The sequence below is a fragment of the Siphateles boraxobius genome, unplaced genomic scaffold, assembly GCF_051911475.1.
Source record: "Siphateles boraxobius isolate OS27281-9 unplaced genomic scaffold, OSU_SipBor_1 9, whole genome shotgun sequence".
NCBI lineage: Eukaryota > Metazoa > Chordata > Actinopteri > Cypriniformes > Leuciscidae > Siphateles > Siphateles boraxobius.
This window is the reverse complement of record NW_027509219.1, coordinates 8820890-8832886: the sequence shown is the minus strand read 5'-3', so window position 1 is coordinate 8832886 and position 11997 is coordinate 8820890. Positions and strand designations below refer to the sequence as shown.

General features: G+C 35.3%; 1 protein-coding gene across 3 annotated transcripts in view; it reads right to left on the bottom strand.

Moving 5' to 3' along the window:
- The window catches only part of inpp5l (inositol polyphosphate-5-phosphatase L), a 28464-nt gene continuing 16467 nt past the window's right edge, over positions 1–11997 (bottom strand). For 2 of the 3 annotated variants that reach the window (XM_077223490.1, XM_077223492.1), the window contains exons 5-16: positions 10837–10900; positions 9473–9576; positions 8838–8890; positions 8385–8504; positions 7578–7662; positions 7391–7486; positions 6405–6479; positions 6247–6320; positions 5661–5772; positions 5365–5433; positions 5195–5254; positions 1–2958 (exon numbers count right to left, since the gene is read on the bottom strand). In XM_077223490.1, the coding sequence (XP_077079605.1) occupies positions 5213–5254; positions 5365–5433; positions 5661–5772; positions 6247–6320; positions 6405–6479; positions 7391–7486; positions 7578–7662; positions 8385–8504; positions 8838–8890; positions 9473–9576; positions 10837–10900 (894 nt within the window). In that variant the 3' untranslated portion in view covers positions 1–2958; positions 5195–5212. Of the gene's footprint in view, positions 4272–5194; positions 5255–5364; positions 5434–5660; positions 5773–6246; positions 6321–6404; positions 6480–7390; positions 7487–7577; positions 7663–8384; positions 8505–8837; positions 8891–9472; positions 9577–10836; positions 10901–11997 lie in introns of all 3 variants that reach the window. The other variant, XM_077223491.1, reaches the window with a different exon arrangement.

Below are 11997 nucleotides of genomic sequence, written 5' to 3'. Positions count from 1 at the left end.
TCAGTTGATGAATATATACATTTTATTAGGAAATAAGACATAACATATTTGAGAAAAACATTCATTGGTGCTGCAGAAGGTATAGTACAGTTAGAGACCATTTCAGGCCAGTCTAACATTCGACAGCACATTAGGTACACTAAATGCACTGCTACTGTTTTACTGCATCTTATGTCTGTTACAACCGATCTGCCAAACACAAGGTCTGTTAAAAATCATAAAATGAAAAAAAGAGGAAAAAAACTATATTTGGCACATTATCAAGCGTCATGTACATCTTCAATCACAAGAAAGTCGAGAGTATTTTTTTCTCCTACAGTTTTTAGGTATGGATATGACTGTTTAAAGGGATAGTTTGCCCAAAAATAAAAATTCTATCATCGTTTACTCACACTCAAGTTATTTTAAACCGGTATGAGTTTTTTTTCTTCTTCTGTTGAACATACAAGAAGATGTTTTGAAGAATGTGGGTAACCAAACAGTTGCTGGTCCCCAATGACTTCCAAAGTGTGAAAAAACAAAAACAATATCTGCTTTTGTGTTCAACAGAACAACTTTCATTTAGAACAATTCGAGGGTGAGTAAACAATGACAGAATTTACATTTGTGGGGGAACTTTCCCTTTGTTTACTCCGAATAGTCTATAATTTCATAATGGTAAATGTTCTGATCCTATCGACAAGTTTCCTCCTGGCCCAGCAGTCAATCATTTATCTTAATTCACCATACCACAGTCAATTTTCTTGATAGACACTACATAACAATATATTTTTCAATATTTCTAGGGTGGCTCCATGGCAGAACCTGATTTCACCAAGTACAACATGTTCCTGGATCAACATCTTTGTTGATCCTGGAACAACATTCTAACCAATAAGATTTGAGGGACAAGTTTGCAGTTTATATCAAGTTTAGGCTTGCAACCATGGTTAGGTGCTTCTACATCAGTGTTATTCACAGATTATTTCCCTCTGATTTTACAGATAACTTATGGATAGGGTTAGTTTTAGGGGTAGGGATATGGCTAGAAATATTTTTCAAGGATCAACAAAATATGTTCACCCAGAAAAAGGTCTAATCCATGACTATGCCTCAAAGTTTTTTTTTTTTTTTTTTTTTTTTAAAGAAGAAAAGTCAGAGACACAGAAAGTAGAAATAACTTAAAGGTTAACATACAATAAGCAATGTGACTGATTTCACAATTGCTATGAAAGAAAGATCCCTTTTATTACGAACTATGAATGCTCACATCACTGCTAAGTAAAATACTTCCCCAAAATCAGTGCAAACATGAATGGCTACATACACGTGTAACTTAGCATGCTAATAACAGTGCACATAAATCTCAAGAGACTGTAGTGTTTGTGTTTATCTGTAAAATCTCAAATGCTAAACGACATCGATGTGGTTCCTACAGCGACTCCGTGGCCTCCTATTGAACCACGGTTTGAAGCGATGCCCCAGAGAACAGTAAATTATGTTGACCATACCATGAATCAACTTCAACAAGTCCATTATTGACAGGTGGGCTGTACGATTTAACCCTCACACGTAAATTATGCGTGGGGGGGTTGTTCAGATTATATTGATTTAATCAATAAATTCAGGTTTGGCTAAGAAATCAAAGCCCTGTCATATTTGGATATAATCCCTTGTAAAGATTGTTTGTTTGATTTGGGTTTGAAATGAGAAACATGTTGCTGAGGACATTTAAAGGGATATTTTACTATAAAAGTGTGTCAACTTAAATCTTGCATTTTGTCGGTTTGATTATTAATACATTTCTGAGCATCAGTGACTCCAAACATCTCCGGGTGGACAAACAAAGTACTGTTCAATAACAGTAACGTAGCCCTACGCATTTACAATTTAAAGTCATTACATAAAGCTACGCATAAGGTAATTTACCACACAGAATCCTAGTATATGAAACATGGTAATTACAACTAGTTTTACACACATTTAACGCTGGACCAACACCTATGCAAACCTATATAGAGTGGTTAAACTTTACTAAACAATACGAAATACCCAAGATCCAACGCAAATAAAACAACAAACAGATCTCCGAACGCTATGCTCCACATTAGCATTCCACATTGCACTAGTGCTCTAATTAAAAGTCTGGGGGCTTCCAGGCCAGGGCACTCTGGGTGGGATTTCCATAATTCACAAGTGCTAATGGCTTTATAACTTGTCCCTTGCTGTCCTGTACATATTCTATTGATCCGAGAGTCTTGACTAAAAACCCCGCAGAGACAATGACTGAAGCTGAAGAACACGCAGACAGCAAGAAGTGCTGAGGCGAGTGTAAATGCAAAAACACACGATTATGAATCCATACTCACACATGCATAAGAACTGAAAAGCAACTAGCTAAAAGCTACAGTGTCAGGCCGCACTTACTCGATGCACATGCACACAGATGATGAACGTCAATGCAAAGAGATTCCGGAGTGAAACAGCAACCAAAGCTTGTGCGTCGCAGCAGCTTGCGTTTGGATACGGTGTGCTATTTTCAGCATACTTGTACTTGCATTCGCATACAATGAGTAAAAGCAAACGAATGGAGTTGTAATTCCCACTCTACGCAAAGTCTTAAGCTTAGTTTGTGAAAAGTCTTGAGCTTTGAGAAGTCTGTGTTCTTTCTCTTGGTCCTTTTTGATTTTGTCCTATTTTTCTTTGTTCAGAAATTTCTGAAGTCACGCTGACTTAAATGTGTTAAATGTGCATTATTATGAAAGTAAAACTAAGAGAACATATCAGAAAATTAACAGTTCTTGTCCTTTACATTGTGTGCCCACTTGAGTTTGCCAGGAGATTTCAGGAGGTCCTGTAGGGGTTTTCTCATTGTCTCGGTGTGTGAGAGTGAGTGTGTACTTGTTGTAGAGCCCTGGCATGATCGGAAGAGGTGACCACACAATAACCTCTAGGAACACGTCAGCAACACAGGAAGTCCTGATAAAGAGAGAAGGAGTGTTAATCAACTTGAAAAGAAAACTTATTTATGAAAACTTCTACTTGCACATGACAGCTTTCTACATTATTTGTTTGGTTTATGGGTATTTGACACATTTTTTGGATTTACTGAAGGAAAAGGGTGATTAAAAAATGGTATGTGACCAGTTACTTGACCTAAGACATACACGTCCCATTATATATCGAAATAATTTTAACCCGAAATCTTTATCTTGATAAAATCATTCTATGGTTTTGTTCATCTAGTTAAAATGTGTTATTATTATTTTTAGTAATTGTAGAAAAAATGTAAATGGTGTAAATAGAAAGAATGAAATTGGGTTTATGAATGGACTGAAATGGGTTTATGAATGTATAAGAGTTAAACCGAAAAGCTGAGAAGTTAATTTTAAATGGGAAAGTGTCATTTTGTCTTTTGAACATTTTTATTATACAGTGTTTCATTTTAATTTCGCCCATTTTAAATAAAACTGTTCTCTTATCTTTCTTATTCATTTGTTCTTAAATAATTTAAAATGGCCGTTTATAATGTTTGCATTTTTTAAAGCACTTTGGTTTACCAATGAGTATTAAGTATATATATACATATATGCTATGTAAAAAACTTGCCATGCTTTGCCTGCTCTTCTATAATCTGTCTATACGGTATCACAATTTGTGCAGTTTTCTATTGCTTGGTATTGACATTGCTTTTGTACAGTACTGTACTGAATGTTTATATCAACATCTTTGTTTCCAGCCATTTAAGGTTTTTCGCAGACTGAAATGTTTTACAATGCATTGTATTGTCTTGCACATAATAGAAAAAAATAAATGAAAACCCCCCCGCACAATCCACTTTAGACCCCAATTCTTCAATTTAAGCACCAAAGAATACTAAAGTCCATAATTTAAGTCTATTTGGAGATGAAGCGACAGACCAGCTGCAGTAGTAAACCCATCTAAACAATAGACAAGCGCAACCTATAGAACACACATAAAACTGGCAGCAAAACAAAATCCATGCCCTAAAAATGCCAATATGGGACAACAATGCAGGATAGATCTGTGTTCTGTGTATCTGTAATTAATGAACACTGGTGCGTTCATGGTCCAGCGCGGTGGAATTGCTTGCGTAGGCTTGAGAGCCAGGGAATCCAACAGACATAGATCAGGAGACGAGCAGCGGGACCCGTCTTCCATCATCTCGGCTCAGCGTCACAGTAAATGAGGGCCGAGGGGTTGCTAACGGCTCCTCGGGGAAGATCAGAACAGAACGCTTAAGTGGACTGATGGACATTCTGCGACTCAATCTGGAAATAGGAGAGGTGTACTTGGGTGGTTGAAAAATAACGAGGACATAAACCTTTTTCAACATCAAGATGTTATGCCCTTTTTCAAAGTCTTGATTTTGTTCTTGGGGTCTAGTAGGATTTCATGTTTGAATGTTCAAAAAACATTATTTTTTCACATATTTTACATTGTTGCAGCAACTCTCTTCCTGGACTGCCAGCAACGCTCTGTTTAGTTCTGGTTTCTATAAAACCCCTCCTTCTAAAAAACACAATGTGCTCTGATTGGGCCAGAGTGTTGTGATTGGTCAACAGCTTCAAACGTGTTTTGGAAATGTCACGCCCTTACCATAACTGCGAGGTTCAAAACACTACTAACACAACCCAACCAGGCCTCACCCCCTTTTTTGCATATGCCTTGGGAGGGAATTATTTAAATTAGGAATATTGTAGCTTTTGTTACCTGTCAAAACAAAATGAATAACTCTTTTGTCTTTGTTATTTCACTTGTGTGATGAATATATGTGTAAAAGTACAAACATTCCATATTCGTGCATAATATAAAATGAGATGCATCATAATTATAAAAAAATGAGAACTATGCAATTTAATATACTTTTAGTTGAAGTTTGTATCACACTGCAGTTAATCTTCAACATTACAAATAAAGTTAATTCTATTGATGACATTTTGTTTTTACAATTTGAGGTATATTATTTAAGAAATGATATATAAAAAATAGAACTGAATTAAATGCCAATATAGTTTTATTGTATTTCTTTACATTATACCAGTATAATGTATAGTCCATATTATGAGAATATCTTGGGGGGAAAAAAACTGAAAATCAGATTTGATACTTATAAACAAAATCTTTGTTGTTTCAGGTCAAGCTACAAAATCATCAATCTCAACAACACAAACAAACAAATGAAATGCCTCACCCTTTGACACTCCTAGTGTCAATGTGCAATTGTCTTCAGTGGAAAAAACAGGAAAACAGGCTGGAGAAAAGACATAAAACATAACCAATAAAACAGTCATTCGTTTAATCATCCATTAGCATTCATTGAAACATTTTGATTTGGCTGGGATGTTTGAGAGATCTGATCACCTTGTGGTCTCCCATGCAGATGTTGGAGCCCAGTGTGTTATAAACAACACCACTCTCACTCTCTTCCCTCTGCAGACAACAATCAATAAATCAACAAAAAGCAAAACAACTCGCTGTCCAATCATCTCAAACACGCATATTGCATATTCCTTTGGTACCAGATGATTACTGATTTAACACATGGATGTGTAATACAGATGAACATATTTAGTTATGGTGTAAAAAAATATGTAAGAAAAGGAGAAGAAAAAAAAACTTCATTAAGATCACATCAAAAGTTATAAATGTAAACCTACGCGGTGAATGATGTCTCCCGCGCTGTGGGACATTAGGATGCGGTCGCACCACGCCGGGCATCGTGTGTTCATGTACTGTGTAGGTTTAGTGTAGTCTTCACTGTATGGGTAACTGAAACATTAAAACGATACAAGAAGAACTCAGACATGAACATTACACTGTTTTGGACTGACAATTACAATTCATTATTTAACCCTTCATTTTGCAGTCCCGTTGAGAAAAAGTCACAAAATGTCAAGAAAAAACGGTATTTCAAAAATTTTAATGGGTAAAATTGACCAACAACATATTTAACTACTGTAATATCATGATGACAAACTACCGTTCAAAAGTTTTTTTCTTATGTTGACTATGGCTGCATTCATTTGATCAAAAATACAGTCAAAATATACTGTGTATATTTATATCTATATATATATATATTATATATATATATATATATATATTTTTTAAATTATATACTTTGTTCTGCTTCTAAAAGACGTTTCTTTTCTGCAAGTCTGATATCACATTTGATTTTTACTGTTGGAATATTGTGCACTTTACATTCTCAGGTGTTTAACGAGACTTTTTAAAGTTGCTCACCTAGGAGGAAAGCTGATATCCTCCTCTGTGATGACGTCGTGGAACGAAGAGATCTCCTTATCATACTTCAGCAGCTGAAACACAAAACTCATTTCTAGTGATACACTCTTTTGATTCAATTATAGTCAATATCTAATTTCTTAAAACAAAGTTCAGACCTCTTTTCCGTTGTTTTCTCTGAACACGGCCTGGTGCAAGTAAGCAAATAACTTGGTCTCTATATGAAGGAGAACCTAGTGATGGAGTGATAAAGAGAAGGACAGAAAAAAAGAATGAAGTATTGAAAAGAAAGCAAAGGAACAAAACATGAGTAAAGAAAAAATAAACACAAGGAAAGACAAAGAGTAAAAACAAAGGTGAAAAGAGAAGGACAGAGGTTAATGCAGGGTATAAAAAACTAGTAAAGAACGGAGAGAAACTCCAACTTTGCTGGCACAAAAAAAAAATGAAGCACAGGTCTGGAGGAGTGATCTAAATGCAAGCCCGCATTTTCAGGACTGGCAAGAAGTCAATATCAACCGTCTAAGAACCATAAATCTGGCTGGACAGTGTACTGGATATGTCTGAGCGCACACAAAAAGAAAAAAAATAATCATCTCCTGGATGCTAAGTCAGAGCCTTTAACATCTATGTTTACAAAACCTCAGGAAAGCAAGTGTCTCGGCAGATTTGGAGATATTGGAGATTAATTAAGATATATATATATATAATTAATTTACTAATGATATTTACTAATATAATTAATTTAATGATCAGCATTGTGAAAGTGTCTTATTTAATTTACCTGTGTCAGCATTTAACTGAAACAGAAAAGACATTTAAATTGTCACAGAGGATTTCTGTCAATTTCGCTCAATTTAATGCGTCCTTGGTGAATTAAAACAAAAATCTTACTGACTCCTAAGTTTTTGTTTATGCACAAAAGCCAACAATTACTGGAATGTGTAAATAGTCTAAATTTACCTCAGACAGACTCAAGTTAACTTTTGCAATGTCTACTGAATGACTGAATCTTAATCTGTAGGCTTTTCTCAGAAATAAATGATATATGCAAATGTTTGTGGTTAATTTGATTAAGTAATCAGCATATAATATTACCTAATTCAATAATTTCATCAAAACAGCTTTAAAAATAAGTAATCACCTGGTGGTCATTGTCTTTCTCTTCACAAATGATTTTTTCTACCTCGTTGCTACTGTCTTTTTTCACCGTCTGGATATCAGCTGACATGGAGAGGTTCTGAACACAAACAAATACACATATTAATCTTTATATAATGTGTGTGTGTGTGGTCTCTTTGGTGTCTGTGGAATATATCAGTCATATTTACCTGTACTAGACTGAGTGTGTCAAGGCGGAAATTGAAATCCCCAAACAGGAAGAAGGGAAGAGGACTGTAGCTGTTATCTTCTATCCTGCAAGACGAGAGAAAAGGTTTGATATGGGACCACAAACCACATTACAACTCAATGTCTTTTCTGCTCAAAGTCAACATAACACAGCATTTTACTGAAGCATTTCTGTGTGTGAGAGAAAATTCAACTGGAAATAATATTGACATGGACTTGATTCTATTCAGGCTTTGATTTGATCATGATGAGTGAACTATGATATTATAAGTTAATATTATTATACGTCAGGTCAGAGGTCACTCTTCCGCCGGAACTAGACTCACGTATGGCCGTTATCGGAAGCCAGTGATTATAGTTTATAAAGTTATAAATATGGATATTTTTCTTACAATTACGCATTGCTTCAATTCAGAAGGCCCCCTGGAGCCGTATGGGTTACTTTTATGATGAATGAATGTGCATTTTTTGGGCTTCAAAATCTAGTGTACCATTCACTCTCTTATTACAAAGCTGGGAAGAGCCAGGATATTTTTTTAATATAACTCCAATTGTGTTTGGCTGAAAGAAGAAAGTCATACACACCTAGGATGGCTTGACGGTGAGTAAATTATGGGATATTTTATATAAATATATGGGATAAATTTGCGGGTGAACTAACCCTTCAATGAATGTAGGGATAACGTGCACTAATGCATGTTATTTCATTCTAATTTCATGTTGTCTTTGCATCCACTGTCATTTGTATTACTTGAATGTATTTACACACATAATTCAGAAGCACAAACCTGTTGATGACATATCTGAGAGCTTTCTTGCGGTTTGCGGAATACACTGATGGACTAGCGTTGCAGGCTATGAGGTTGGAGGCGTCGTGAAACAGGTGAACGTTCACCAGGTCTAAACCCCTGCACACACACACAAACACACACACACAGATAAACACAAGATATATTATATATAGGGGTCTCTGTGACTGATGTGGGACATTAGCTGATAGGATGGAGTTCACAGGCTCCATTCATTTATCACTCAGTCTTCAGGTTCCTGTACTGCTCTATTATACTGCTGCCATGTGTCTGCTATTAATGCACTTCTGATGACATACTATTCCACTAACACACAACTAACACAAAGTGTTTTCTTTGAGCTGAAGCCAAAAAACACTTACACGATAGACTGTAAAGAAAATGATGGGGGACAATCTTAAAAGGTGAAGAAGAGTGTGAGTGTAAACATACTGATTGTGAATGATCCATCGTGTCCTCATGTAGCCTTTTCTGGACCACTTGAACTGTAATAAAATGCACACACACACATATGCATAATAAACTTAAGGAGGCATCCATATAATTTTATAGACAGAGTTTGAGTAATCAATGATGAAGTCAATGACAGTATTAAAAAAAAAATGTTAATACATTTAACATTTTAGTAATAACTGCATATTTAATAGTTAACTTTAATTTATATGACCGAACATTTACATTTTGCATATAACTTTGGTACTGTATGATTTCCCCCTCATACCAAAATATAAATTTATTTAGAAAATTACATAATTTGGACCATTTGTACAGCAATAAAAATCTTATTCCACAATATCACAGACATGAATATGTTTAATGACTTAATGAAATGTTTAATCAATTCTTGAAATAATCGCTGATAGTTTGTTCTGCTTCCAGTTTCTTTCTGTTTTGAGGTTTATGTAACAAATGCTCTATATGAGAGCATTTAACCAGTATAAGTGTGAGTAAATTAAACTGGTGTGTCCCTAAAAATGTAGTCAAAACAGAAGTGCGTGACACAGCAAAGAGAAATTCACTACAATCGTTTAAAAACAACAACAAAAGAACACTACACACACACTTACATCAGGCCAAAAGTTCTTGGGGAATTTCTCTTTTTCCATGGTAGTCACTCCTTCCAGGGAGCCCACGTACTTGTTATGGCCTGAGACTGCTTTAAACTCCTTCACTACAAGGAGGAGGAATAAACAAACAAGACATATTGTAAGAAAAACATGCAAATGCAAAATCAATATACTAATGTTGGAGTTGTCGTGCAGCTGTAGGCTGTGAGAGCAGGATCTATGAGACACTGATTTGATAGGGAACCAAATTCATTGGTCCACTGATCTTAATGGCTCTTCTATTAGTCCTCTTCTTGAGAGCTTATTCATGAGATGCTGTGACTAGAACAGATGAAGGCTCGGGAAAAAAGCCTACGAGGTTAAATCCTGTTCTATCAGAGACACTAACCAAACGAGTCAATGGAGAACATTTATTTCTGTTGTGTTGGATGGAAATTCATCTCTCTGCTAATAGCAGTAAATGTCTTGTTTTTCAACCAGTGACCTTTTCACAAAATTACTTTTTTTTTGGTACAAATTGGGAAAACCCTTGTACCATTTAACCCACTTCATTACACAATTTCCACGAGATATGTAATCTTGATCTTAATCTTTAATATTAAATAAAACGTTTTGAGAAGCAACACCGTTCCTCAACTGAATTCTATGTATTCACCTAAATTTTTAACTTTTGAATTATTTTTAATGTAAAGCATCTTTATGTGTTTTTTTACTTCACTTTATTCATTCACATTTTTTACAATGGAGATTGATTCTCATTTGTTTTTCATGACTGTAGTTCTGTCAGTTTATACAATGTTTTTTTATAAGCATAAATTAAAGCCAGTTCAAAAACTACTTTAATTATGTATACATACTATATAGATACAATTTAGAAAATATAATATATTTTTTTCTTTATGTTATACCATATTTATTCTTTATATTATATTACAATAATTTATGGGATGTACTTAATTGTCATGAAAATAATGTCACAATGCAAAAATCTTAATGGTCCTAAAAAAAAGAAAAATATAATTTCCTATTATACAGCTCTCCTGAATGCTGAAACCTGTCAATGCTTGGCATTCAGCGTTCAAATATTTATGAATAAATCGAAGCTCATCCACAGGTAACAATGTATGACCAACTGACCACTCCATAACTGCTAAAATACTGTTTATTTATTTGCTCAAAAGCCATGTAATAAGCAGGATGATGCACAATCAGCTGGTCATTATTGTAAAATAAACCCCAACGTGGTGATCAGGATTTTGCAATATGACCAGGACTTGTTCTTGACAGGATTTGTGAAATTCAACCATAATATTTTATAGTAGTATAAATACTTTATAGTACATTTATCGAAATAAAACTCTTACCATTGAAGTCATATTGTTGGATATTTTTCAGTGACTTGTGGATGAAATACATGCTTCCCAGAGCCTAAAATCAAATAAATCAATCAGTCAAGCAAACAATCATATATTTTTTCGTGTGATCTTCTAATCGAAGCCCTAATAATATCCCCAGTGGATACAGAGCTAATGACCTGACAGCACATAAGGGGTTAATGGAGATCTCCAATGTCTGAAGAGCTGCTTTGATTATAGATGATGTTGATGATGTACTCGCATCATAATCATTAAACCCTGACTTTCAAGACTCTGTTACAGTCAATTTCCTTCTGTCTGTAAAACAAAACTATCCAATCATAAACTTGCCCATAGTTTTGGTACCCCAAAACACAGCTAGATATGCCCAAGCAATACTCCACTCACAAACCTCACACACGCACACTCCCTGCGTTTTCTGACAGCACGCTGAATGAATTTAATGTACTAGCTGCTTGCTCTGGTGAGCGCACATCAATCCAGCTCCGCAGAGATCAATACGGACAGAAAATTAAAACAATCACACAGGGATTAAACACTGGGCCCTCCTGTTGGCCTAACACGAGTCACATGGATGGCAGAGAAAAATGACCTGCCATTGAGGGATGTTTTGACATGAAGCACACCACAGCGTAAACGCACACAGTCAGGTTTTCTTCAAAATATCCATCCCAGGAGAAATAAATAAATCTTGTGAGAGAAATTATACTTTTTTAATATGACAGTGCTTTCTAGATGACCAGTCTTGAGAGACTGGACATTACAACAGGCACATGTGCTACTCAAGCCCAACAGCGCCGGCAGGGACCAGAAATTATTGGGGAGAGAGATGGGAAATTGGACTGGGAAATGACGCAGACTGGATTAACCTTTTTTGGGTTTGTCTGTCGAGAATGTTATATTATAAGAGACTTTTTTTGAAAACATTAAAAATCTTACTAACTACAGAACATTTGATCTGTAGTGTATTTGTTTTGTTAGCCATGAGCAAAGACAACAGACTTCAAATGACATACTTCAATTCTTTAACACTTTAAGGCTAAAGAACTAAAAGCCAATATATTGAATTGCTGTAAAGTGTCATTAAATACTGTTGACAAGGATCGACTGTATTTGAAATACCACTGGGCCATGGGGAAAATTTGGGTC